The sequence below is a fragment of the Tubulanus polymorphus genome, chromosome 8 (genome assembly GCF_964204645.1).
Source record: "Tubulanus polymorphus chromosome 8, tnTubPoly1.2, whole genome shotgun sequence".
In the NCBI taxonomy this organism is placed as follows: Eukaryota; Metazoa; Nemertea; class Palaeonemertea; order Tubulaniformes; family Tubulanidae; genus Tubulanus; species Tubulanus polymorphus.
The window spans coordinates 9911629-9938051 of NC_134032.1; the positions used below are offsets into that span (position 1 = coordinate 9911629).

The following is a 26423-nucleotide window of genomic DNA, read 5'->3' on the forward strand; positions in this document are numbered from 1 at the left end:
TTTTAGAAAATTATTTCTGAAAATAACGAACTTCAAATTTCAGTACCCTGGATTTCTATGCGCACGGCAAAAACTGACCACCGATTTCTATATCGCTCTCATGTCGCATTGTTGTAAATTTGAGAAATGATTTTAACATAACTGAAAACTAGAGATTCACGCGGTTTGAATGTTGCTGAAGTTGTCAAAATCCATCCATGGACAGATGAAATATGATACAATACACATCACGGATAGTTTTTAAAAAAGAGAAAAAAATGACCCAACAATACGGGACAAAAGTACCCTAACAAAATGGCGGCTAGCAACTGTAAAATGGTTTATTGTACCGTTGGGTTTTTCAAAATATCAAGGGTATCAAAGATATTCAAATTCGAATAGTTTAATAATTTAAAAAAATCATACAATAATCGGGTCTTTTTTAATATGAATGTTAGAGGCCCTCGGTGTAATTTATTCAATATTTGATTATATTTGAAATCAGCATGGGCTGACAAGGCTCCACTAACTCTGGAGAGGCATGCTAGTCTGAATCACCAGTCGTTGTTACCGGTTCCCTACAACCGGTAACTGGTTGTTTGTGGAACGACGGCTAGGTACTAGACTACGATTATTCTTAATATCGACGAGAAAAGGTTATCCTTTCTCGCACCGAATTATGTATTGTTGAAATCGGAGCCGTTCGGTTCGGTCAAAAGGACGGCCTACATCGACTGGCCCGCAGTCCAAGGGGGAATCCTAACTAATAGTTCCTATAGGGGGCAAAAACTTCGGGCCCCTGTGAGCTCAAGGAAACATTTTCGGACGTTATTTTCTTGTTATTATTGTGGGATTTTCTACATATCATGGCCACAACATCGGGGTCTTGGCATGACTCTCCAGGTCATCCATACTTTTAAGAGACCGTACCGTGCCGCCACCAAGGTTCCAGGTCATTGCGCAATACTTCACAGGGAATGGACCGTACAGTGCTGCCATTGCGTGGCTGAATCCATGACATCGATGTAAACAACATGGCGGCGTTTGACAGTTAATATCGAATCTGAATGAAAGTTGGCCTTAAAAAATAGTGAACAAACGTGCGTACTGGCCCTCTGGTAAAACCTTAATACTTTAGGGTTTAAAAAAAACTAATCAGGTATTTATGTTTCAGTGAATATAATGGCTCTAGGGTTAGTTAACCCAGGCCAGAATACATCGATCCACCTCCTCCCGTCTCCCGTCCCGGCCCTCGTCCTCAACAACAACAGGTCCAGCTCACAATCACAGGGACTTGTCACGATTGATAATGGATGAATAAAACCAATATCAATGACCAGATCCACTATCCCTGTATAATGAAAAAACTATTTATCATACAGTTGCAGGGATTCTGGTACCCCCATCATTGATCTCATCCATTACAATTGTGACAAGTCCCTGTGCTTACAATACATGGACTTGACACAAAAGGATTTTGACCCCAGTATCCTAGGTACTATATATAAAAAGACATTTTATATATAGTACCTAGGATACTGGGGTCGAAATCCTTCTGTGGTCCAGCTCCCTCTGCCAACTTCTTTGCTTTGCTTGAACTGGGTACCAACAAAGAGCCGTTAAAGATAACCGACCAAAGTAAATGCCATAGTAAGAATGAACTATGTCAACTATGCACTGTTAAACTCTACAACCATTTAAAGCAACTGGCCCTGACTTAGGCCTATAAACCGAAAACCAAAGGCCTATAGTATATACCATCATCTTAACTTTTATTTCATTGCCTTTTATCTTGATGCAGTCAGTGAAATGAGATAAAGGCCTTATAACCAGTTATACATTTGTTTATATACAAGATTTTCAGACCTAAATTCTATAGAAGCTTGGAAGAATTTCTATCATTCGCTGCTAAGCCTTAGTCAAGCTTGCTCAATATTATGCTATATCTTAAATTTCATCGAATTAATTCAAAATCTTTTTTTAGAATTCATTATTAAACGATCGAAAAATGACATCGACGAAAATCGATTTGTGACTGCCCGGAAAAAATAGAAACAACGAAAAAAAAGATGGCCGACCGGGTCGAAGAATTGTTACACCAGCACGGACTACTGGTCGATCGTCCGAAACGCCCGAACACGATAAACGGCGTTCCGCGATCTGTTTATTACTGGGGATTATTGCGTAACTCGGTGCGCAACACGATCGACGCCGTGAAGCAGACGGATTTCAAAGAGAAACTTGTCGCGCATGGAATCAGATATAAACGACGCGTCGAAATTGACGACGACGAAACCGTTCAATCGGTCGTATTCAATAACGTGTTCAAGGTAAAATTTGAATTTACGTTATTCTTCCCCTATGACATCATCAAATTGTCCTCATAAATCCTTGCAAAAGATATGTCTGCCACCATAGGTCTCTTTAATATGATATCATCAAATTTGCCCTTTAGGCAACTCCAGAAAAGATGGCTGCTTTTATTGATTCCCGTATGACATCATCACCTCTTGACCCTTGCGCTAGAGATGGCTGCTTCCATTAATAATGCCCCTATAACGATAACAAAATCACATCACCCTATAGGCTAGACACTTCCAGTGCTTACATTAATCCCCTTATGACATCATGAAATTACCTCCATATAATAGAAACTTCTGGAGAATATAGCTGCCTCCATAAAGCGTCTCAAGACAGTATCAAAATACAAGAATAGTAGGCCTATGATGATGTCATTGGGGGATTTATAGATTCAATGTAATTTTACAAGTATTGAAAACTTTATTGATGAAAAAAGGTTAATTTGATGAGGAGGATTTTAAAAGTACAGTAAAACCTCTCCACAGTAAGCACTTACATGTGTAGGCAAATAATTCTCTGTGGGGAGACGTTCAATGTAGAGTCGTTAGTTACCTAATCGTTGGTGGTAAGCTTTTTATAATCGGATGGGCTTATACCAACGTTAGGGATCTCAAGGGCCAAAACACGGATGAAAAAAGTAACACTTCGAAAATATACTTTCTATTGACTTCAGTCCACAATTAATGGCTTAATTCACAAACTAACACAGGTACCTAATAATCAAAATAATCCAATTTTATGTATGTTTCGAGCGATTAATCAACATAATTTTGATAAATTAATCAATTTCGCCACAAATTCTCCCATTGGCCGCCATTTCTTTGTATTGCATACATGTGGCATGATAGACAAGATGACCTACAAATATTTATATAAAACATCCAAAACATGGTTTGTGAAAATATCTGATCGTGAAACTAAACCACAGACAGGTTACTGACTAACCGTAGAGATGGTCCACAAAATTGAAAATGAACTATTGTAGAAAGTTTTGATTGGTTTCGGGGGAAGGTTTTACTGAATAATCAATGAATCATTACGTATTTGTCTGTATTACAGGAACACATAGTGATCGACTCTCAGTATGTACGCGTATTTCACGAGGACGGTCGTAAGAAAGACCTCGTCGTTCCCGACTCGAAAATAAACCGCATCAACTTCGCCAGTCAAATCAACATGTACGTCGGCTGGAATTATAAACAAGACGATTTATACGTGAGTATTTCAGAATTGCATTTCCAAAGTATCCTTTGATTCGAGAAATTAGATTTATTTTTGAAGTATTTTCGTAAAAGACACTGGTTTATCATATATCTAAGCTCCACAGACGGGTTAGGGCTGATTTAGAGCCAGTCTATAGATTGTCCTAGTTCTACAACCAATTAAACAACTTAACACCAGTCTTAAACTTTGTCATACAACTGTCGTGTGACTTAAGACCCTATAGCATAGGAGAAAATTGATTTATTCTAGACCCTTGTGATGTCATAAGAGGATTTACGGACGTAGCCATAATTCTTTGAATGACATTTAGGGTAATTTGATTGAGTATCAATGGGAAGACTTGAAATTTGATAATGTCGTAGGAAGTTTTAAACACTAGTATCCATCTTTCCTGGTAGTGTAGGAGTACTTTGATGATGTCATAGGTAACTTGGGAGTTCTGAAAATGGCAATAGTTTCTGGAAGTGTCTGTAAGGGAAATATGATGTCATGGGGCTTTGTAGTAGCAGCCATATTTTACGAAAATTTTCACCTAGGGCCAGTGGCTCAAAAGTTAGTTAGAGTTAACTAGCAGATAGTTGACAAAGTGACAATTAATGGTATTTATGCCTGGTTATCTTGAACTTACATTTGAGCAACTGGTTGGCATATTGGCGATGTCATAGAGGAATAGGAGTTGATCTTAAATTCGTTTTTTCCCAATTTTGGTTTTAGTTGATGTCAAATAATTTTACGATTGTCTCCGAATCGAAGCACGCGACTCGCATCACGGCGACCGTTTACAACGAGAACACCGGTGAATTCATCTCATCCGGTTACGGCTGTTTCACGGTAAGCACCGGAAAACGTCCGGTAATATTATCGATACTCCTAGTGTCAGGGGCAGAGAGACCCGAAAAAGGGCAGTTACCTCAAGTCAAAAACTGATAAATGATTCTTATTTTATATGCCCTAGCGAAACCTCTGTTAGGCCTATAACAAAATGCTTATGAGTCCCAACTGACTGGATTTTACATTAAATTTCTATTGGATATAACAATAATATTTGCAAATAGAGCACTTTTCCAAAATTTCTGCGGAGCCAACTGCCCCCTGCCCGCGCTATGTATGGCCCTGATAACGATTTTCAAATTCTAGAAACTTGAAATCGCTTACGATTTATCAACTAATTATTTTTAGGTTTGGGCCTTTCGTTACGGAGCCCGCCATCTTCTGCCTCGTAAATCGACTCAAGAAGGCCTGACCAGTAAGGACCAGTTCGAATTCATGGTTGTGGAAGAAACAGCCAGTCACGGGCAAAAGTGCTTCGCGATTTGCGGAACAACTGTTTCGGTAAGCAATGTCAGGCGTGGTTTCATGAATAAAGTGTAAATCGATTTAATTTCTTCATTAGTCAGATACTAAAAAAAAAGGAAAGCCTGGTTCCAAAATTTTGATATGACTATGCACTTAGTTGATAAGATATAGCTCTTGAGTTAAAATTAGTTGCTTTTCAAATGTTAACCTCCAAAGAGTCAAATTCAAATCCAGTTCCAAAATTGTGCCCAGGGTAGATGTGATAGGGTGCTGTTTTATTTGCTGTATATTGTAACACATTGATCTTTCAGGTTGGAAATGACTGAATTTCTTCATTTTTCATTTCATATTTAAAAGTTTAGTTTATTTCCAATGTAGGTGTTTAATATATTCGAATGTAAGTTGTTATCGCGTCATAAAGATCTGCACGTGCGTCCGATATCAGCCGCCATGTTCTTCAACCCACTGAAATTCCTCATCACCGGTGCTAAGGATGGATCCAGTAAGTCAGGCATTAAAAACATTTTGATATAGGCCTATTTTAATGGGGAGGTCACAATGCTACTGTAGCAATATAGGGGATTCCATTGTGGCAAGTGAGGATCCACCAGGTGTGCTAATGTACAGCAGCTATTGTGGCAATCATGTGATCAGTGGATTCCATTTGTGGCAAGTTATGATCCACCAGGTGTGTTAGTGTGCAGTCGGACATCAACTACTGTGCTATAAAGGGATTCCACTTGTGGCAAGTGAGGATCCACTAGGTGTGCTAGTAGTCACTCGGTTATTCAAAACGGTTTTTAGATTGTGCTTATTTCAAAACAAAAAGAAACTGATCGCAACTAGTCGAAAAATTGATTTTCAAATTTTCAGTAAAAGTTTGGAGCGAAACGTTTCACCTGGTTATGGTATTCGTCGGTCACAGTCACAGAATATCGGCTCTGTCCGTGTATCCGTACGGGCCTTACATCATGTCGGCTAGTTTTGACCACACGCTGCGAGTCTGGAGTCTGGAAACGGTTGACGAAATCGACCGGGTCGACACGGAGGAACCGGTCAACGGACTCGGCACCGAGTTGTTGCAGGATGGATTTTTTACGTATTCGCGAAATTACGTTGAACTTTGGAACGTTTACCATCTGCACACAGTTCACAGTAATATCGGGTAAGTGTCAAAATCAATGTAAAAACATTTTGGGTTGCGGGCAGGGTCTTGTCTTTAAAACCAGTCTGAGGTTTTAAAAAGGGCTAATTTCCTAAAAGCTATTATGATTATTATGATTTAAGTTACTGATTACAAACTTTTCATTTTCGATTACAATGATTCAGTAAATTATGATTACTATCTTATAACAACTTACTGATTCTTGATGACTTGAGCAATTCAGCTAAATTATGATTCATTACTTATGACTACCATACCTTATCATTTTCAATGACTTCAACGATTCAGTAAAATTATTATTCACCCTTACAATTATTACTCATCAGTGACGACCTTCTGATTATTGGTGACTTCAGCAATTTAGTAAAATTATGATTTGTTACTTACGACTGCAATACTTTATCATTTTTGGTGCCTTCAAGGATTCAATAAAATTATAATTAGTTGATAATATCGAGCTTCTCATACTCTTCATTGATTCAGTAAAATTATGATTAATTACTAATGACTACTTCTTATTCTCTCAACAATTCAGAAAAATTATTACAGCCATTTACTGTTATTGACGTTTTCATTCTCGATGACTTCAGTAATCAATTTGGATATTGTTTTCGCAGGTATAAAGTGCCGATTCTGAAGCAGACGGATCACCCGAGTTTCCCGATCAGAACCGTTTTATTGTGTCGTGATTCGAGCGTTCGTATCACGTGCCCAACTTCTGGTAATATCATAACGACGATGCTGAATGATCCGAAAAATCTGCTCATCGACGCTGCTTACTCCATCGAAGAAAGTAAGTTTAGTCGAGGGGAATGCTTTGGTGTTTTTGGTAAGGATTTATCGATTTGTCATAAAAGTGGACTTATCTAAAAGTTTGGCCTCTGAAAAATTTCTATGATAATATCGATTTCTGTGACAAAGAAATATTACCGGTAATCCTAAAGGTTTCAATAATTCTGGTTAAAAAAATTTGGCTGAAATGTTTTTAAGCCGGTCTTTGTTGAGTGTATCGTGCATAGAACTAGAATGGACTAAAACTTGGCTTTCACTCAATTCATAATCAGAGTTAACTTTCCTGGGTTAAGGTTAAAACTGGCCAGCTACATCTAGAACTTGTCCATAGAAATTGAGTATCAATTCTATTGCTATAAATGGCTGATTTTCGGTTGGTGACTATTTCAGACGTGTTGTTTGCTGTGTTCGAAAATGGGAACATCATCAAATGTTCGACCTTGGAAAATCCATGCACCATCGAAAAAGTCTGGAAATGTAAAGATCCGACCAGTAAGTTTCGCCTCAAAATTTTTTAAGGTTGACCCAGTAAGTTTTAAGATCACAAAAACTGACCAGCAAGTTTAAATTCCATAAAATGCTGACCAGTCAGTGTGGTTTAATGAAAAAAATAATCTCATTTACCTGATTGACCTTTTCAGTGGTCCGTCTACACTGCAGTGCAGTGTATTTATGTTTTTAGTAATTAGTAATCTCCAGCACATTCATTTGTCAGTGCTGAAAAGGTTCAGCTACTAGCACTAGTAGTGAAAGCTCCTCATTTCAAATAGTTTTGCATTTACACAATTGAGACCTTTTGCGCCATAATCTAAAAACTTGCATATCGCGTGATCAAATGAGGAACTACTTTCCCTCGCTTACAGAGGCGTGCAACTATCTGCTGGTCTATGAATACGTAGTCGATGCGATGATGGAGGGCGATTTCTGGTCGGGGATGAAACGCGCGATTCAAACGCAGAGCATCGCCATCGCGTCGACGCAACAGCAAAAGAAATCGAATAAAACTTTATTACTCGGCGGACGCAAGGACGGTTATATCTGCGTGTTCAACTGGTCGACGGGGAAGGTCGATTTCGAGATCGAGGCCCACGGCGTGAAGGGCGTTCTGAGCATGGTCGCAAATTCTCGCATGGATCAATTGATATCAGCCGGGAAAGGTAAGTACTTAGTCACCCCGATGTATCCAGGTTTTACCGCAAAAATGTTGAAATCGTTGCCAGCAGTGTTCGCCTTGCTGGAATTTTAAACCGGGTGCATTCAATTTTGAGTGTATGAATCGCGGCTGCTGAAGTAGCAAGGCTGTCAATCCCCCAAAAATACTGGAAAATTAAGGCTGAATTTTGGTTTGATCGTCTATTTTTCACATAAGCTTGATAATTTTCAGCACTTATAGAATATTGACATACTTATTTTATCTGAATTCAAACTGAATATCTGATGTTTTTTTTTTCAGATAATATAATAAAGATATGGCGTTTGTACCCGTACGCCCAGGAGGCATTGGCGCCGTTGATGTCGTTTTTCTGCGCCCACACGCCAATTCAAATGACCGTGTTGAAAGAGAAACTACTAGTCGCATTTCAGGAACACTCTAGCGCCACTTATAGCGTAGTCATGTATAATCTCAATACAAAAGGTAACAAAATTATACATTTTTTCTGGTTGGTTGGCTATATTTGAGATATGGTCACTTCTGATAATAGTTAATCATGTCTATGTGTATGTCTATTTTTGATAGATCGCAGTGATCACTCCCCCGACGATGATCACACTGATACTATAACTGGTATTAGCGTTTGTTCGAGGTTGAAGTTATTTGCGACGTCGAGTTTAGACGGAACTATTCGCATCTGGGACGATCACAATCAACTTGTCAGGTGCGTTTCATTATACATGTACATGGTTTGTTTACACTTTGTGCATTATGTATGATTGGATGTTTACTCGTTACATGCACCTGTTTGATCCTACATGTACATGTCTGCTTCAACCACGTGTGGTTCCAACATTTGCATGTATATTCCTACATGTACATTTCTACTCCAACATGCGGGGGCGGATTCAAGGGGGAGCACGGGGAGCGCTCCCCTCAAAATTTCAAGGTGCCCTAAAAAGATTGTTTCTATTTAAGTAAAACCTCCAGTGTGACGCTCTTAGATTGCCCTCATTCATTAAAATGTGCCCTAACTTTACCTGCTCCTCCGCGTTAATTAAACCCTAGATCCGCCCCTGACATGTACATGTTTGTTACTTCATGTGCATGTCTACTTCAACATGTACATGTGTATTCAAACATGTTCATGTGTGTTCCTCCATGTACAGCATGCTCCAGCATGTAAATGTGTGTTCCTGCATGTGAAAGTCTGCTCCAACATGTACATGTATGTTCGTACATGTACATGTGTGTTCCTGCATGTGAAAGTCTGCTCCAACATGTACATGTTTGTTCATACATGTGCACCAGTATGTCTGTTCCTTCATGTGCATGCATATCACTAGATGTGCATACTACATGCACATTATTACATGCGTATGTCTACTTATAAATGAATGATACCGATGTATTTGTTGATTGTAGAATGTTGAAGTTGAATGCAGTTCCGTTGAGTGTTAGTTTCTGTAGTCAGAGAGGAGACCTCGTGGTCGGTATCGACAAACATCTTCATAAAATCAACTATCAGTCGTGTAAGCATAGAATATAGGTCATAGGTGGATTTACGGAAGCGACCATGTTTATAATAAATGTATGTTCTATGTTTGTTAGATTTGCCGCGTGTCTATATTTTGAAAATGGTCTGTATGAAGTTCGACGCTTCGATTGCGCAAGACGCTCTGCCTTACGAAGAGGAGGTCTGCCGAAAACTGTCACAGGTCGATCTGAAACGACTGAAAGGCGCCAGGGCCGCTTTCAGGTAATTTGAATATCATAAAGCATGGAATGAAGTCTTTCGATTGTTTAGCTTTACCAAGGTCTTGAAGGTAGTTGGTGTGGGTAGTAGCAGGGATGGGGGTTACACTGAATCCACAATTTGGCCATTTATTAGATTTCGAAAGTAACACTTCTACAGGTTTGATTTAGAAAAATTTCACATGTCTGTACCTGGATGAGGAGTAATTAATTCTAAATGGCTTATCTTTGAATTTGTTTTTTGTTTGTAGATTTGAGAATTTTATGGATGTTTTGTCAGCAGAAGAAACCAAGGAAGTGATGGGAGAAAAAATACTGAAAGAAAAGGTAAAATTCGATAATAATATCTTTCTCCAACTTGTAGACACTTCCAACAATGAGAAAATAGTGCCTCTATAATCCCCCCTGTGACGGTTTCAAATTTCAACCCTTCAAAATCTTTGAAAAAGAGTTGCCTCCATCCTTTGCCTCCATTTTCAAGGAAATTTGAACTTGATTTTTTGGCTTCCAAATCCGAAAATTATCAAACAAGTCATCAGAGAAACATAAGATTTTCTTTTTCAACTCAGTGTATGGTATAGATCTCACTGAAAATTGATTTACTAGTGAGAAAAAGGGACATGGATTAAATTGAAATTTCGAAGGAATTGAAGCGCGGTAACCCGGTAGTGAACCCGGTGGAATCCTCACTTGCCGCAGCAGCGTTGCCGGTACCCCATCGTTTTTCAATTGTATTTGGAGTGAATTGCTAATCGTTTGTTTTTCAGATGTTTGCCATTTTGGACCAGCGCGAGAAGGAGATTGTGTTGATTCGTGATGGTGAACTTCACGCTAAACACAAACCTAAATCGACGAAAAAAACCAAACGCGATGCGTTTGACAAATACCTGAAAATATTCTATGATCGGCCGAAAATTGAGGTACAACATCGGCACAAATCCCCCTATGACATAATCACATTATCAGTTCATTCAAGAAAAATATGGCTGCAGAAAGGATGGCTTTCCCTGTAAATCCCCCTATGACATCATCAAATTCCCCATCTAGAATTTCCTTTCCTAAAATGGTCCTATGAATCCCCCAGGAGCCGATCTAGAGGCTATCATTGAACGACTTACCACATTCCAAAAGGGCACTTTGATGTCCAAAAATGCAATATTATTGGTACACCCTGAAATGTACCAATTATCTTGGTTGACGGAATGAAAATGGCACTTAAAAATGTCCAAGTCTCACAAGTCCCCCGGATCCGTCCCTGTCCCCCATAACATAACCCATATTGTTCCCATGACTACTGTTGTCTGAATTTGGTTTTAAGAATTGCAACTCTTTCAATTCATGTTTTAGCTTCCACCCGATGACGACGACCAGATTGAGGAACAGATGAAAATACTCAGCGGAGAAAAACCGGCAGTTTCTAAAGATGAGAGTAAGTATTCCGGCTACAGGGGCGGATGAGTGGGTCAGATGAAGGAATTGTTAGATCATGCCTTAATTTCGGATGACCGTATTTCTTCACGGATTTTCAGAACGCGATGTTTATCGACCTGAAATTGGAGCGACCGGTTTCTTCCCTCCGGCAAATCTCGCCAAACGACAACCTGCCTTGGTCGGCGCCCCGTGTGCCGCTGCGGAGAGTGCCGCTCCGGATAAACCACTCCGCGCGGCGTATTATCCGACGATGCCGGACGGATACGTACCGAACTCGATCCTGACGCGTCTGCTCTGGCCGCCCGAACAGAAAGCGGCGATCAAAAAGGCGTACAAACCTCCAAAACTGAACCGCGAACAACTGGAACTGATTAAAAAACTGAAAAAAGTAAATACGGGTTTCTTTTTATTTCCGAATTGAACCATTAAATCATGGTAGAGCAATGCATTGTACTAGCAAAGCCCATCACCTATTTACACTCTGCACTGTGGTGTAGACGCACTGAAAGGGTAAAGTATTGTTGATTATTGTGTATTTGTAGCCGGTGTCAAGTGTCGACATACAGCGTGAAGCGACGCGCTCCACGTCGAACTGGAACGACCGTACGATGATCATGGATTGGAGCGACGATGAGGAATCGAAGAAGGAGGTCGAAGAGGACGATGATGAGGAATTCACTTTGAGCAGACGGCCGAGCGGGAAAGATTCCGCGAGACCGGACGGGGAGGAATCGCCTCCGTCGTTGATGGATAAAATGAAAGGAATTCTCGAAAAACCGCCTTCGCCTAAGGTAAACCGATTTAACCCCTTCCTACCCACTCCCTATTTACAACAACCCTACTAGGTAGGAAGGTTTACCGCTTTTTAGGTAATTTACTACAGGCCTACAGCACCTTCCCTGTCCTTATATTCCCGTTGACTCTTATACATTTGAGTTTATTTAATTATCCTGCTATTCCTGATTACACCACCTTTCCCGGCCTGCTAGATGGCGCTGTCCCTGCTCAGCCAGCCCCTGCCTTGCAATTTACCAGGGCACAGCTTTCCTGCCAGGTGGTGCCAAAATTTCAGATTTATTACAATAGTATTATACTGAATACCTGAATCAGGCTTCTTACCCAAATCATAGATTTTCCATACCCAAAAATTACCAGTACCTATCACCAATCTGGAACAGGCAATGTTGGTCATCTGAAGTAAATAAGTGCCAATCATAAATACCATTGACAAAGTCTTTTCATAACGATTTTTATCAAATGTGTAATGGCTATGAACAATGCATTTTCTAGAAAGTGGCAACTGCCTGTTGTCATCAACATTCTAGGACATTTAGGCATATAGCCTAAAATTCAAAATAGGAGGAAAATCATATTTTGGGACCATTTTCTGATCCTCCATACCTTTTCCATAGCCATAAAGGAAGAAAAAATGTTCATAGATTTTCAAGGGCCTGGAAAAAAATTTCTATTTTCCAAAACTTTCAAAAATCCTTAAGAACCCTGCAAAATACAAGCGTTTTTGTTTTTCAGTTGGATGCTCCATCCCCAGAGCCGCTACCTGCCCCGACCCCGGAGACACCAGTCGATGACTCGGTCAAAAAACAGTCTACTCCACCGTCGCGTCGACCTACCAGTCAACTGACGCCGCAGCGTCCAACTCAACCAAAACCGTTGAAACCTCGCGACTCCGGAGTCATCAAACCGCTTAAACCGATCGTCAAACACGTTTCACGTCCGCCGCCGAAGAGTCCTCAGGCGCCACCTACGCCTAAACCTCGTACGCCTACCCCGCCGCCGACTCCACTACCTGATTTCATCTCGCAGTTTAAAGGCGTCGACTGGTTCGAGAAATACTTCCCCAACTGTAACGAACGGGTAATAGAACTCAATTCCGATTTATCTAAACTTTCGAAATTCTAAGGTTCACATGAACATGTAACATGGATCCATATGCCAGGTGACATATGTGCACATGACCATCTGCTCTTCATTGAGTATCCATATTACATGTAACATGTTAACACATGGACATGTAACACGTTTGTCTTGTACTATGGATACTGACGGTTTGCTGTTCATTGAGGTCATTGCTATCTGTATTTACATTTTATGTGCTGTAGTTCTGTGGGATAAGGCTTGGTACTGTTGCATTAACTATCAGTGCTGAATGACAAGCAGGCTCGATTCCTGCTGGCTGCTTACAGTGTGTGGGTAGCACATCAAGGGCCGTCCTGTAGTAATGTTAGATTAGCAATCTAATGGGGTTAATCTTTGGAAACCAAGAACGATGTAATGCAAGATAAACAACAATAACACATGTTAACACATGTACATGTAACATGTCTACAATGCCTTTCATTAATGTCATCAGTATTTATATATGATGTTATGCTTTTTTACGCATGTGCATGTATTATTATATTAGATTATACACGCGTATTTAACATGGATACTAACCGGTCCGTTATCTATATTTCTATTCAGACGATGCCGAAACCGTGGTCGACCGAAGCGTTTATCACGATGTTGCTTCGCGTGATGAAAATCGCCGAGTTACAAATCAAAATCTCCGTGATGAACGCGATTTTAACCATACATCATCAAGAAGGTAGGTGCAACGAAATTGTCTGTAGGATTAGTGTAATTTCATGTTGTCATGAAGGGATTTTATAGAGACGGCCATCTTTTCTAGAGAAAATGTGGGGTAAATTGATAATCTCGCAAGGGAATTCATGGATGCCATTCTTTTCTCGAAGTGTCTTAACCCTTTCAGTGCTGGCTAATTAATACCCTATAGTGCTGAAGATAATTTGAAAATTCTGAAAAATTCCACCCTAGTGTATTAAATAATGGGAATAGCACTGTAGTGCGTCTATACCCAGGCGCGGTATATCGTTAGTTACTAATATTTCACTACGTTCGACAGTTGCTGCGATCTTTCAAGAAAGATAATTAGTAATTACTAATTAAATCAATTAATTTTTTTAATTAATTTTTTTACCTTATGAATTTCTATTTTTCAGGAGTGACGAACAACGAAGCCGTCACTAAGACCGTGATCGGATTGTTGAATAGCTCGGAGAATCCGATGACGTGTTTGGACGCGTTACAGAAAGAGTTCATATTAACGGCGTTACGTTTGACGTGCGCGATGAGGTCGTATACTAAAGATTTATACGCCGAGGTCATGTGTCAATATATGGACGGCGATAAAGACGTCAGGTATGGCTGCCTCCATTTTAATCCTCCAATGATGTCATCAAATTTCATCTGTAAACTCTAAATCCCCTATTAAAAAGGGGCTGTCTTCACAAAATCCCCTATGATATCACACTCAGTGCCAAGCTGTTGACACTTCAAGAAATTATGGCTGTCCCCCGTAAATCCCCTAATGATATCATCAAATTACCTCTTAAGACTCATTAATCCACTGTGACAAAAGATAACTACCACCATAAATCCCCTTTGACCATCATCCTCAAATTACCACGTATAGACAATTCCAGTTAAAATGGCTTCCCCCATTAATCCCCCTTTGATTTTGCCATATTTTCCTCAATTTATAGATCCACTTCTGTTGATATGTTGAAGATGTGTGGAATGATTGATCCACATAATTATTTTACGAAAGAACTCGACTCGTGGGACACGTGGGGCCTCGACGATAAAAACCGCAAACGAACGTTAATCGCGATGTGCTCCGATTGGCTGGAAAAGTAAGTTTGAAATTTGAATTTCTTTAAGTCTGTCTAATCAAGTCACCAATACGGTAATTGATTCAAAACTTATGAGTCCTTTTGAAAGCAAAAAATATTTTAATGAATTCAAATCTGGCTGCCATAATTAGGTGGATGACGCAGTTTAAAATTCACCTCAACGACGCTATCGAGAAGTTGAAGAAAGGTCAAGGTCTCCACGGTAAAGTGGTACCCCCGACGGCGCAGACGGGTAAACTATCGTCGCCAAGTAAAAGTATTCTGAAACGAAATGATGAAACCGTGGACTCGAATAAACAAAAGGCTGTTACTGGTAAGGATCACTATATTTCACAGGGTAACCCTTTCAGTGCGTCTACACTGCAGTGTTGCGCATAAATCAGTGATGAATATTGCCCATTTGGTAAAACCCATCACCGAAAGGGTTACCGTGATAAACTGCTACATGCATACCGGTATCTCCCTATGACATCAAATCCAAATGCCCCTTTAGACACTTCCAAGGAAGATGGCCATTTTCATACGAGAAACAAAAAAAGAAAGAGATCACATATGTTTGTTTCCATGTTTTCCTGCATCATGGGCTTGAGGGGGGCGGCCAATGCCTATCCTGCACTAAGTAGCCTAATAGATGAGTGGGTTGAGGCTGTAGCTCGGATGTCACTTTCTCTCTTCTCCATGCTGGAGCAATTTAGGGGCGTGTTCCCTCATATGGGCCCTGGCATTGTTTGATCCCTGGTTGTGTTAGAGACACTTGTCCTTGGGGTGATGGAAGAACATTACTGAGTGATCCCTTGGGTTATGGGGACTTTAGGGACCAGTTGCTCGAAAGCTGGAAAGATTTAACCAATGGATAGTTGACACTAGTAATAATTAAAAGTTCTTTGTTACCCTTAATGATGATATTCACCTACCTATCTTTATCCAATTTTTTTAGCAACTGGCCCCAGTTTAAAATCAGTTTCACTTTAGCATTTTAGGATCATTATTTAATCTGTTCGAATCGGACAAAATATTTCATTTCAAATTTTGCTTCATTTCAGTAACTTTCGATGCAGTACCCGATGCATCGCTAATCGAAAGCGCCACCTACATTGAAGCGATCAACTATTTTTGCGAGTTCCAGTTACAGAAAGAACTGGAACGTCTACGCTCAGGCGGAACGGATAAAGAGAAAAAGCCATCGCTACCGAAAAATACGGTTCTCGTTTTACCAAAAGTCGACGGGTTAGTATCGGAATTATTAGTGAACTACCTATAAGGGTGCAGCGCTACCAAATGTTCCTGATTTTCAGTACTTGCTACTATATTATAACAAGAAATGCAGATTGATTTGTTTGATGCATACAGAAATGTGAAAGATGTTACTGAGGGTCATACTGCCGATAACTGATTAATTTGAACATTTTCTTTCATATTTCAATGAAATTTTACTGAAAAATATTCAATTTGTTACTGATAGCGGTTGGAGCCCAAGGGGGTCAAACTGGGATCATTGAAAGATTTTGTACCTGTTGTTTTCCATGACAACTCTGCTGCTAGCAGGTGTGGGTTTGTAAGGGACACCAAATCAAATATCAAGGGTCAATCCCTGTTTAAAGATGAAAAAAAGTTTGTTCTGAGAACTGTGCCTTACTACACATTTACAGTTTTCTTTATTAGCCCTATTATTGAAAATGTGTGCTCTCTGACCTTCTTGAAGGGGTTATCTTGTTTGGAGGGATGGGACGAATGATTTTGGTTGGAGGGGAGGGCTTTCTTTGTAAACTAAAGGCGATGATATATATTTTTGAAATGTTTTCTCTCTAATGCTGCAAACATCAGGAACTATATCGTTTCCCAATCAGCCAATCAGAGCTGTCATATTTCTCAATTGGCCAATCAGAACTGCGGTGACATTAGTACCGATAGTCCTGTGATTTCATTCGCCGATTCGAACGAAGATTTCACTCGTACTTTAATCGTCGACGGCGAAATTTTCTTAGATCCGTCTGCCTCGAGTTCGAGGTCATCGACCGCGGATTCAAGGTTGTCTGCCATAACCGATTCCTCGCAATCGAGGCTTTTGAGTTTTGACTGCGGCAATGAAGATCGGTCAATCGATGATCGTGACCACAACCTTGAGAAATATTCAATAACGTTTCCGCGGTTACGAACGCGGCAGACGGAATGCGTCGATCAACTGTTAGGCGGTTGTTACGACGACAGCGATGACGAAAACGTTACGATAACGTTACCGTGCTTAGTAAGCTCCGAACCGCGACGGACCGACCGTGTCTGTCGCGCGGGAATATACGAGGTACCGTCCCGATGTGGTATCTGTCGTAAATGCATGCGCAGTCAATGTGGTCGGTGTCATCACAATGAAGCATGCCTTAAAAGGTATTTTTTGGTTCGTTTGGTTCATTTCTTTTTTTTTTTTGAGTCGCAGCAAATAGATTCCTCGGTAGAAAAGAGATTTTCGTTTTTGTTGAAAAAGTGTTTTACTGGTCACAAGTTTTTCACAAGGTTTTCTTGCGGAGTTTTTGCACCGATCCAGTTGAGCGGTTGTGGGTTTTATAATTGAATTAATTATGCACTGATTTCGAACCTAGAATCAAATCAAACTCACAACTGTGAAACTGGGGCCTGATTTACACTTATTTGAATGATATGAGTCTTTTTCATGTTTCCTTAATTTCACATAAACACAAGTAATTGAATTCACAAATCACTGTTTTAAAGTCCCAAGTTGCTTGAATTTCAATAGGAATGCCAGCGGTTCCAAAGTTTATATCCTGAGTCATAAAGTGGTTTTAAATTTCAGACCCATCATTTTCCAATTGCTCAAGACCCGAGAGTCAAGTTCCGTAGGCATGCATGGTTTCCACAGAACAGGGAAATTGGGAAAAACTTGGGAATTTTGAAATGATTATTCCCGGTATGGAAATATTTGGGAATTTGAAAACTTTTCCTCAAATCAGGGGAATATTTGAGAAATTCATTACATTTCACATATTGCATTTGCCAAGGGCAACTTTCTTCAGCAATTTCCCTTGAAAATCACCTTTATCAGCCAGTCACCGCTAAAATGTTGGCTGTAGCATGACGATATGTGTTCATTTCCATTTGGGAAAATTGAAAAATCACCCATGAAATACTTGGGAAAAATTTGGGAATTTTGAATTCATATAACTGTGGGAACCATGGTCATGGTTTAGATTTAAGACCATGTTAAGACCATCTTAGTTCTATAACCAATCTCTCAAGACCAGTATTAAGATGTGAGAAAACCTTTTGACTGGCCCCCTACACTAACGACTCAAATCTGTCACAAAACTATGGAACGTTGTCATTGTGGTGCCCAAGACTGATAGTTACATCTACATTCATTGACATTGTGTTGTTTTTATTTTTTGTAGAAGAACGGCTTTGGTACGATTAGGAGAAACACACACTAGTCAGTGTCGACCACATAGAGAAACTTCTTACGCTGTCGGTAAGTTCTACTTAACATCAAACAAACAAAAGCCTGCTCCAAGGGTTTGAATTAAGTCCGGGACCAGTTGCTCAAAGTTGGTTAGAGTTAACCAGTGGATAGTTGGTATTTTTCTGTCGGTTATCTTTGACCAACTTTGAGCAACTGGCCCCTGCTCTATGAAACGAACTTAAAAGAATAACTGGTCTTCTAAATCAGCCCCTGGGGTTATAGATAGAACTACTGTAGTCTACAAAACACAGGTCCCAGAGGCCGGTTTCACAGTTGAGACTAGTCCAAAAGAGGTGTTAAATCTTAAGAATGGCTATATGGATGGTCTCAGACTAGTCTTCAGTCAAAGCCATGACCATGGAACCGACCCCAGGGTAGAAGAAAACCTAGTCTTTAAAACTGGCTCCCCTGGGTTTAAGTTAAAAATGGTCCACCAAATACAACCAGCTCTTAGGGATTTAAGCTGACTTCGAAACCCAGCCCCTGCATGGTTCAAGTTAACATTGGCATAAAAATGGGGCCCACTCTTAAAAGAGGGTTCCGAACTATTTTTCTAAATAGACAATTTTGATAATATTTCAGACTACCGCTCATTGCCCATGACGAGTCGTGGTCGTCAGCCCGCGATCGGGCAACTCGATGGATTTCCGAACTGTATCGTGTTGCCGCTGAAGACCGTGGCGATGAATCCGTTCCCGAGTCCAATCGATTATTACGAAATGCGCGAACCAGTTTTGATCACGTTGAAAATGGCGCCGAAGTATTTCATACCTTCGCAGTCATTCATTCCACCGGATGTCGCGCCTTCCCTTTCGTGATGATCCTGGAAGAATTACGATCCTAAAATTCTACTCCTCTTTATCCAAACACACGGTTCTGTAACGCACTATAATCAGAGTGAAGTTTTGGTCACTTGTTCGTGTATTGAGATTAGTTTTTTTTATTTGTATAAAATGTATGAAAAGAATTGTTGTTCTATAGACTGTGATAACTCTAAACTGAACCCAATTCCACAGTTCGATTTAGATTTGTATTTACAACTTGTGGGTGGGGGTGATAATTAAACATTTACCAGTGACTCGAGCATCACTGGTAGACTGATGTTAATCTCAGTATTCAGAGTTTATGTGCAAAACCCACAGTTGATGATGTATTTTAACCATTTATTTTTTGACGGTTTTGACTAAACTTCATCATGAAAGAAACCAAAATAACGTAGTAATTATTGCGTTTTTTTTGTTTCTTTGATGATTAAGTTTAGTCAAAACTTCCAAACTGTCAGAAAATAAATGGTCAAAAACAACAAGGTGGGTTTTGTGCTTGTTGACCTGAGCATCATTTGGATTCTGCACACATAGTTCGACACCTACTAGTTCACTCAAACATAATCAATTCAATTTCTATTATAACTTTGACCGTAGAGACAAATCTCTGAAATAAAAACTGTGGAACTGGGTCTTTGTAAATACTAGGATGAAGGGCGTCCTATTAATGTATGAATACTCTGCTGTCATTTTTTTCAAGAATGTTAAATTCCGTCCAAATTTCTACACTGTGGAGGACCCAGTTTCAGTTCTTCACAAACTTTACTAAACTGTTTTACTGGGTCTTTTCATAAAAAAATTCTGATTGAATTTATGTAAATTTGTCTCAACCCAATATTTTGAGATTGAAAGATTATTTGTTTTGAATAAAGATATTTAAACAAACCTTTTTTCTATTGTGATTAACATGGGAATTGCACTTGGTTCATCGGATTTCAGCAACCCTTCCTAGGGTATGGCTATCCTACTTTCCCTGGGCCCTGAAACAGGGTGTTTCCCCTCTCACAGATTGTAGCTGCGAGACTTAAGTATAAGTAAGCACTTTGTATGCTTGCTAACCTTGCCTTAGCAGGGCGGAGGGGATCTAGGAAAATTGGAAGAATGGGGTGTAGGAGCAAAGGCATTTCATGGATAAAGCACCCCAGTCAAAGGCCTCTGGGGTTCTGCCCTCAGTTTTGAGATATTTTGAAGAAATACATTCTAAAGGTTCAATCAATTTTATTCTTCCTCTAACTCCAGAAATGAGTAAAACCAGCGAGAAATTTGTTCAAAATATTCAAAAGCGGTATTTATTTCATCAAATATGTTCAAAAACAGCAAAATGCAAGTTTATTACAAAAAAACGTCGTAGGACTCTTTATACAGTTTGATGCATGACCTGAATAAATGCTCGATTTTACAAATATTTCATAATCAATTCAAAACATGAAAATTACGCGAAAAATCCACTAATCAATTCAAATAAATGCAATTTTGATCGCTCAATATTTACAACTAGACAAATGCTCATGATAATAATACATACAGTCTTGAAAATCTCGCACCCAATTGTGAAAAATCCAACAGACTAACAAAAACAATGATGAATACAATGCTTGAAAAATTTTCATAATTTTTCGGCTAAAAATTTGAGTCTGTATAGAAAAATGACTTGAGAAAATCATGCGAATATAAAAACTTCTGCAATAGGCGTTAGTTTAAAAAGTTCGAGCCAGCGAAACTACGACAATGCTTCTTAGTGCTTAAAATTGAGAACGTTGGTCATTCTCCAGATCCAGTTGAGCTGAATTCAGCTTTGGAGTTGACCCTAGAGTTATCGAAAGCAAACTTATTTTGATTTATTTCAGTAAAAATCTAAATATGAACACTTGATATCATGTTTCGACCTATAGTCGATATCTATGGTCGCAGTTCTATTAGAACCAGGTCTTGCTATTTGAGGTATGGTATTACAAGAGATTTTACTAAAAGATTGACTAGGGTGCTAGGATCCAGAGCCAAGAAAACGTTTAACGATTAATTTCTTCATTCATTTAGTATGCCTTAATTCGATTTGAGGGTTAATCCTTTTTGTGGAACCGGATCCAGTGTTCTGTTCTACGATTCATTCAGTTGTCTCCACACTTAACACCTCGACTCCACAGTCACAAATCCGTCATGTAACCATCCTTTTTAATGCCACTGCTCACTGAAGAAAGACCAGAATTTTCAGAGGACAAATTTGCACCAATTCAAAGGAAATAATACCATCCTGTATAATGCAATGTTTTTCATTGGTCCCACCCCAATACAGTGGCATTATAAAAGACGTTTGCTGTATCATACTAGACTTTAAGAGTTGATATTTAACGGGAAGACTGAATTCAAAATGAACACACGACTATAAAACAAGGTCTTGCGGAGAATGATCTAAGATTCTATCAAGCGATTTCAAGCCGCTTCTTTTCGATTGCCGTTTCGATTTTATTCACGAGCGCTGCGATATCTTTATTCTTGTCGACTTTCATGAACGATCCGCGGTGAGTCTTAACGACCGAAATCCAGTCGGGCAAAATCTCGGCGATCAAGCGCATGTGGCTCTCGACTTCGAGCGCCGTCATCCCCGACGTGTAGCTGTCGGCCATCTTCTTGTGAACGTCTTCGACGGGCAGGGCCGGTTTCTTCTCCAAAACGAAAACCGTACGCAGAATCTTCGCCATCTCGGGCAGACGTTGCAGCATCGCATACTTTTCGTCGTCGCGCGGGTCTCGCGTCAACTGTGCCGACATTTTCTGCGCTTCCTTCGCGCGAATTCGCTCCAACAACGACGCCGAAACGCCTTTCAACGCGGCGCCACCAGCTACCGGCGGTTTATACGTCTGTTTCGACGTTTCCTTCAGTTGCTGTTTCGTCGCAGCGACCTTCGAAGCGGCAACCTTCGCGAGCGCCTGCTCGATACGCGGGTGCAACGCTTTCCCGGCGGATTTCGCTTCTGTCAAAACATCGGCGGCCGTTTTGAACACGCGCACCGTCGGCGGTTGCGGTAATTCGGCGGCGCGGACTTCGGCGACCTCGTCGACGCGGAATTTCGGATGCCAACGCGTGATCTTATCGTCGTTGACGCCGCAGGCCAAACGAGGGAAGAAACTCGCGAGGAATTCCTTGTGGCGTTTTTTGACGATCTCGACGAGACTGTAGTGGAAGAAATGCTTGCGTTTGACGACCAAGTCGCCGGTGAACATCTTCTGCCCATTTTTATTGTACAGGCATTTCTTCGCCGCCGTGGGGTCGTTCTCCGATCCGTCGATCAAATTCGGCTCGACCGTCAGCTCGTACTTTCGATGCTTATCGCCCGGAAATGCCGGTAATCCGCGCTCCTGCCGGTAGACATACGCGTCAGGGTAGACGGTCTTGATCTGGCCGAGTCGCTTCGTTTCGAACGTCTTGCGCACGAGTTCCTGCACGCCTTTCTTCAGTTTCGCGAACGTGCACGTCTCGGCGCGGTTGTGCAACATGCTCGTGATCGTCTCCGTGCCGCGGAAGAACTCGGCGAGAACTTTGTACGAATACGGCAAACTCAAGGTCGGCGGAACCTCGACGGCGAGCGTGTGAAAACGTTGATACGCCGGCAACGGCTTCGATTCTTCGGCTGCGTCTGCCTCAACTGTATCCGTCTGCTTCGATTCTTTATCCGTCTGCTGCTTCGATTCGTTCGCTGTCTGCTGCCTCGATTCGCGTTGCTTCGTCAATTCCTGCATGCGCGCTAATTTCGCCTGCAATTCGCGCAACTTTCCGCACTTCGCCAACTTAGTTTTCATTTCCGACGCGTTCGGCAGTGCCTTAAACTCGGCGGCTTCCGCGCTTTTCGCGTCGGCCGCGGCGCGTTTTACGAGATCGGTCTTCTCCAACATTTCGATCACCTTATTTCGAATCGGCGTGTAAGACACCGGTCTATCAACGGCGCTCTTCTCCGGTGCACTCTTCTCGGCCGCGTTTGTCTCCGTTGCGCGTGAATTTTGAACCGCTTTTCGCGCGTTACCGAACAAACCGTCGACTTCATCGACCCCGACCGCTTCTTCGACGCTCGGTTTTTTCAGCACGAGTTTCTTACGAACGGGAACATCGGCACCCGGAGATTTTCGCTCTGCGAATTTCTCGAAATCGTAACCCGGCGCCGCCTCGGGCGTTTTCAACAATTCCGACAGCCGATCTTTTTTCGTCGATTTTCGGCCGCGTTTTTTCGGAGACGCCGATTGCGAAGGCGATTCGGACGAGACCGCGTCGTTAACCGTTGTCGCTACGGCTCCACGTTTACGCGGAGACGACATCGGGCTATTGTTGTGATCGTCGACGCTCGCTGTGATACTTTCGGCGACCTTGGATATGCCGACCTTTTTCTCTGAGGCGAGAATTTCCTCTAAAGTTTTTTGTGTCTTATTCGATGAAAGTTTCGTCTGATTTTTGACGGAGTTTCGCGATTTCGAAGCCGGTTTCGCGACTGGAGCAACGACATTTTTCGCGCTCGCGGATCGGAGGCTCCGTTTCGGTGGTTCTGGAGTCACGTCTGCCGACTCCTGTTGTTGTTGCTGCTGCTGCTGAGCGGCGGTAGGAAGTAAATGAACCTTACGTCGTTTCGAAGCTTGTAAATTTCCGGGCTTCTTTTTGACGGGAAACAACTCGACGATCTTCGGTTGCGAAGCCATTTCGTTTCTTTTTTCGCTAACGACGATCCTGGAAGGTCAAAAGATTCGATTTTTTTAGTTATTTTTCGAAATTCAAAATTATGCAGTTAAAATCATGGGAGCTCGCAAGTTGCAGAGTTGTAGATATTGTGAATGATGATAATCTATAAATCTTTAATCTCGCGTCGATAAAATGACTCTTTATAGGATGAAGGATTAACATAGTATCATTTTTACAGTTCCTACAACTCCGATAAGACTGAGCCCCTGTGTTTAACATAAGGATTTTTTGAATGATGATTCGATTTGCAGCAATCATTATTAATTAGGTAGGCCTATTCTTCATTCTTCTCATCTCCCCGAAAAAAACATGTTGAAAAAAATATCTTTTTTTCATTTAATCATTGTTTAGTTTATAGTTTCTAAACGAAGAAGAATTTTTTTTATCAATTTGTCATTTTGAAAATGGACGTCAAGACACAATCAGCAATCACCTTATGCCTTTCTTGATTACTGATCACTAACTGATCACAAAATAAAATTTCCCGCAATTGAATAAGATTAACGTAATGCGGTCGGCAATCGTTAGTATTAGATCAGAGACGGAAGAGGTTGGACTCTGGATGGGTTGACTACACTAGATTCGAATCCCGAAGACTTTTGCAATTTCTTTCGATATACGTGTGAACGAATTGACGACAGCTGTCTCAGTTTGTAAAGATAACCGATTTTGAATAACTACAAAACGTAAAAAGAAGTCATTTGAAAAAAATTGTCATTTTGTAACAATAATGTTCGATTGACAGTTGGCTGCATCAAGCGGGTACGAATCCCGCTTAAGCAATATTTTTCACCAGTCGACCCAAATACTAGAAATAACGTTTCATGACCAATTTCCTCATCCAAAACAAAACGATATAAGAACCAGCGATGCAAACTAATAACACGAGTTGCAAAAATGATTTTTTGCCGAGATTTCTGACATCCAGGTGAAAGTGACGTCATCGAAAGTAAAATGGCGGCCACAATCAGCTGTGGGTTGTGGCTCGAAAAACACTGACAGAACTGACGAAATTAGGACGCACCCGGCGCACGGCAAGGTTTGTCAGCGCTTCTAAATTCAGCGGGAGGATATATTTTTCAAGCTCAACTTCAAATTGAGTCGATATCTCTATTGGTTTAGGAGATATCCGAGATTTCATGCGGGTTGTGCTAAATCTGCCAACTGACTGCGAGAAGAAATTCCTCTGGTGGAAGAAAAACAATAACAAACAGGTATTATGACAAAGGAGAAGAATAAGGGGGTTCGGTAATTATCTCTGAGAACCAGGGCATTTGATCAATTGAATTTGTTAATTAGTTACTTAGAACGAAATCGTGGGGAATTTGTAGAATTTCACAGATTCTTTCTTGGTTTGTTGGATTTAATTCTGCTGGCATTTGTAATTGTTTAAGAAAATATATAGGCCTATTGCAACGTCTTTATTTACAGGAGAGAAATTGGACTTGATATCTGGTGTGTTCGGAATTTAAAAAGAAAACATTACGTCTTGGATTTCTTATATTTCCTGGAAGGTGAAAGTGGACTATTCATGTTAAGCGCACGCCGAAAAATCGCGCGCCCCTAGTGGTTCGAATTAGGCCTAGGGAAAAATGGATATTATACACAACTGCCATCGAATTTGGCTCTAAACAGGAAGGTACTAGTTTCAGCGCGTTTGCTCGGAAATATCAACGAGTGTTAAAAATGGCGACAGAACGGAAAAAGTCGTTCAAAGACAAGGCGAAAGAAAAGCTTGGATTCGGAACGAAGTAAGTTCATTTATCGAAATATTCAGATGAAGATTTTCTTATTTATATACACTTTCTAATCCTACCCGGACAATTTACAAACTTTTTCTCGCAATCTGGGTTAATTTCAATTTTTAATTGATTTTGATTGATGAAGAGTTGTTTCGATTTGAGTTATCTAATTAATCTAGTCATTATAGTTAGAATTTAAGATGGAATTTAATTTCTCGTCGAGAAATACTTCAAAACGTTGAACGCTGAACACTCGTTTTGATTTTTAAGAGAAATTCTAAGGCCTGTTGTGTTGGCGTTCTATATGGAGAGTAAAAAAGAAAACTTTGAAAACAACTGTCATTAAAACCCATGCTCTTTGTAGTTTACGTTCCGTGCTAACAAAAACAAACTTTCAACCATGATTCAACATATACAATTGTATGCGTAGGTTATCACCCTTTTGGTGGACTGATTTATAAACAACGTTATCAATGGAATCTTCAAGGACAGATTATATTATATAGCCTTATCAAAACGATTGTTCATTTGACTTTGGAACCCGTATTTTTGGACTAGGGCCTACCTACGAGCAATTATCTGAACGATTTGTTCAGATAATTGCTCGTAGGGCCTACCCACAGTGTCACTATTTTACATGGTCTATTGCCTCTGGTCAAAATAGAGGGTTCATGTGTTTGAAAGCTGTCAGTCTTTCACTGGCCTCACGTCAATCTAGGATTCATGTAGGCCTATTTGAATCCTGGTGGTAGCAGTCAGTCAGTCTTTCACTGGTCTCACATCAGTCTAGGATT

At 40.6% G+C, this 26423-nt stretch overlaps 4 protein-coding genes across 4 annotated transcripts in view; 2 read left to right on the forward strand and 2 right to left on the reverse strand.

The window, feature by feature from the left end:
- The first annotated feature begins 1017 nt into the window (after positions 1–1017).
- On the forward strand, positions 1018–19940 carry LOC141909995 (WD repeat-containing protein 97-like). Its single transcript, XM_074800684.1, has 27 exons — positions 1018–1138; positions 1964–2309; positions 3400–3555; positions 4279–4395; positions 4744–4896; positions 5239–5362; positions 5734–6025; positions 6643–6818; positions 7208–7309; positions 7681–7974; positions 8271–8453; positions 8556–8694; positions 9396–9502; positions 9582–9729; positions 9977–10052; positions 10493–10645; positions 11073–11154; positions 11255–11544; positions 11699–11947; positions 12687–13031; positions 13641–13764; positions 14180–14378; positions 14723–14872; positions 15004–15185; positions 15916–16099; positions 18274–18350; positions 18924–19940. The coding sequence occupies exons 2-27, from the start codon at positions 2049–2051 to the stop codon at positions 19157–19159; spliced, it is 4599 nt and encodes a 1532-aa protein (XP_074656785.1). The 5' UTR covers positions 1018–1138; positions 1964–2048; the 3' UTR covers positions 19160–19940.
- A 679-nt stretch (positions 19941–20619) lies between these two features.
- LOC141909740 (DNA replication factor Cdt1-like) lies at positions 20620–23507 on the reverse strand. The gene has a single exon (XM_074800337.1). The coding sequence runs from the start codon at positions 23470–23472 to the stop codon at positions 21586–21588; it is 1887 nt and encodes a 628-aa protein (XP_074656438.1). The 5' UTR covers positions 23473–23507; the 3' UTR covers positions 20620–21585.
- On the reverse strand, positions 23477–24393 carry LOC141910342 (uncharacterized). The gene is made up of 3 exons (XM_074801076.1): positions 24321–24393; positions 23551–23875; positions 23477–23509 (listed from the first exon to the last, which is right to left on the reverse strand). Exons 2-3 carry the CDS (start codon positions 23845–23847, stop codon positions 23477–23479), a joined length of 330 nt encoding a protein of 109 aa, XP_074657177.1. The 5' UTR covers positions 23848–23875; positions 24321–24393.
- Positions 24394–24854: 461 nt separating this feature from the next.
- The window catches only part of LOC141909772 (oxidation resistance protein 1-like), a 56108-nt gene continuing 54539 nt past the window's right edge, over positions 24855–26423 (forward strand). The window contains exons 1-2 of the mRNA XM_074800378.1: positions 24855–25101; positions 25319–25638. Coding sequence (XP_074656479.1) covers positions 25574–25638 — 65 coding nt within the window. The 5' untranslated portion in view covers positions 24855–25101; positions 25319–25573. The remainder of the gene's footprint in view (positions 25102–25318; positions 25639–26423) is intronic.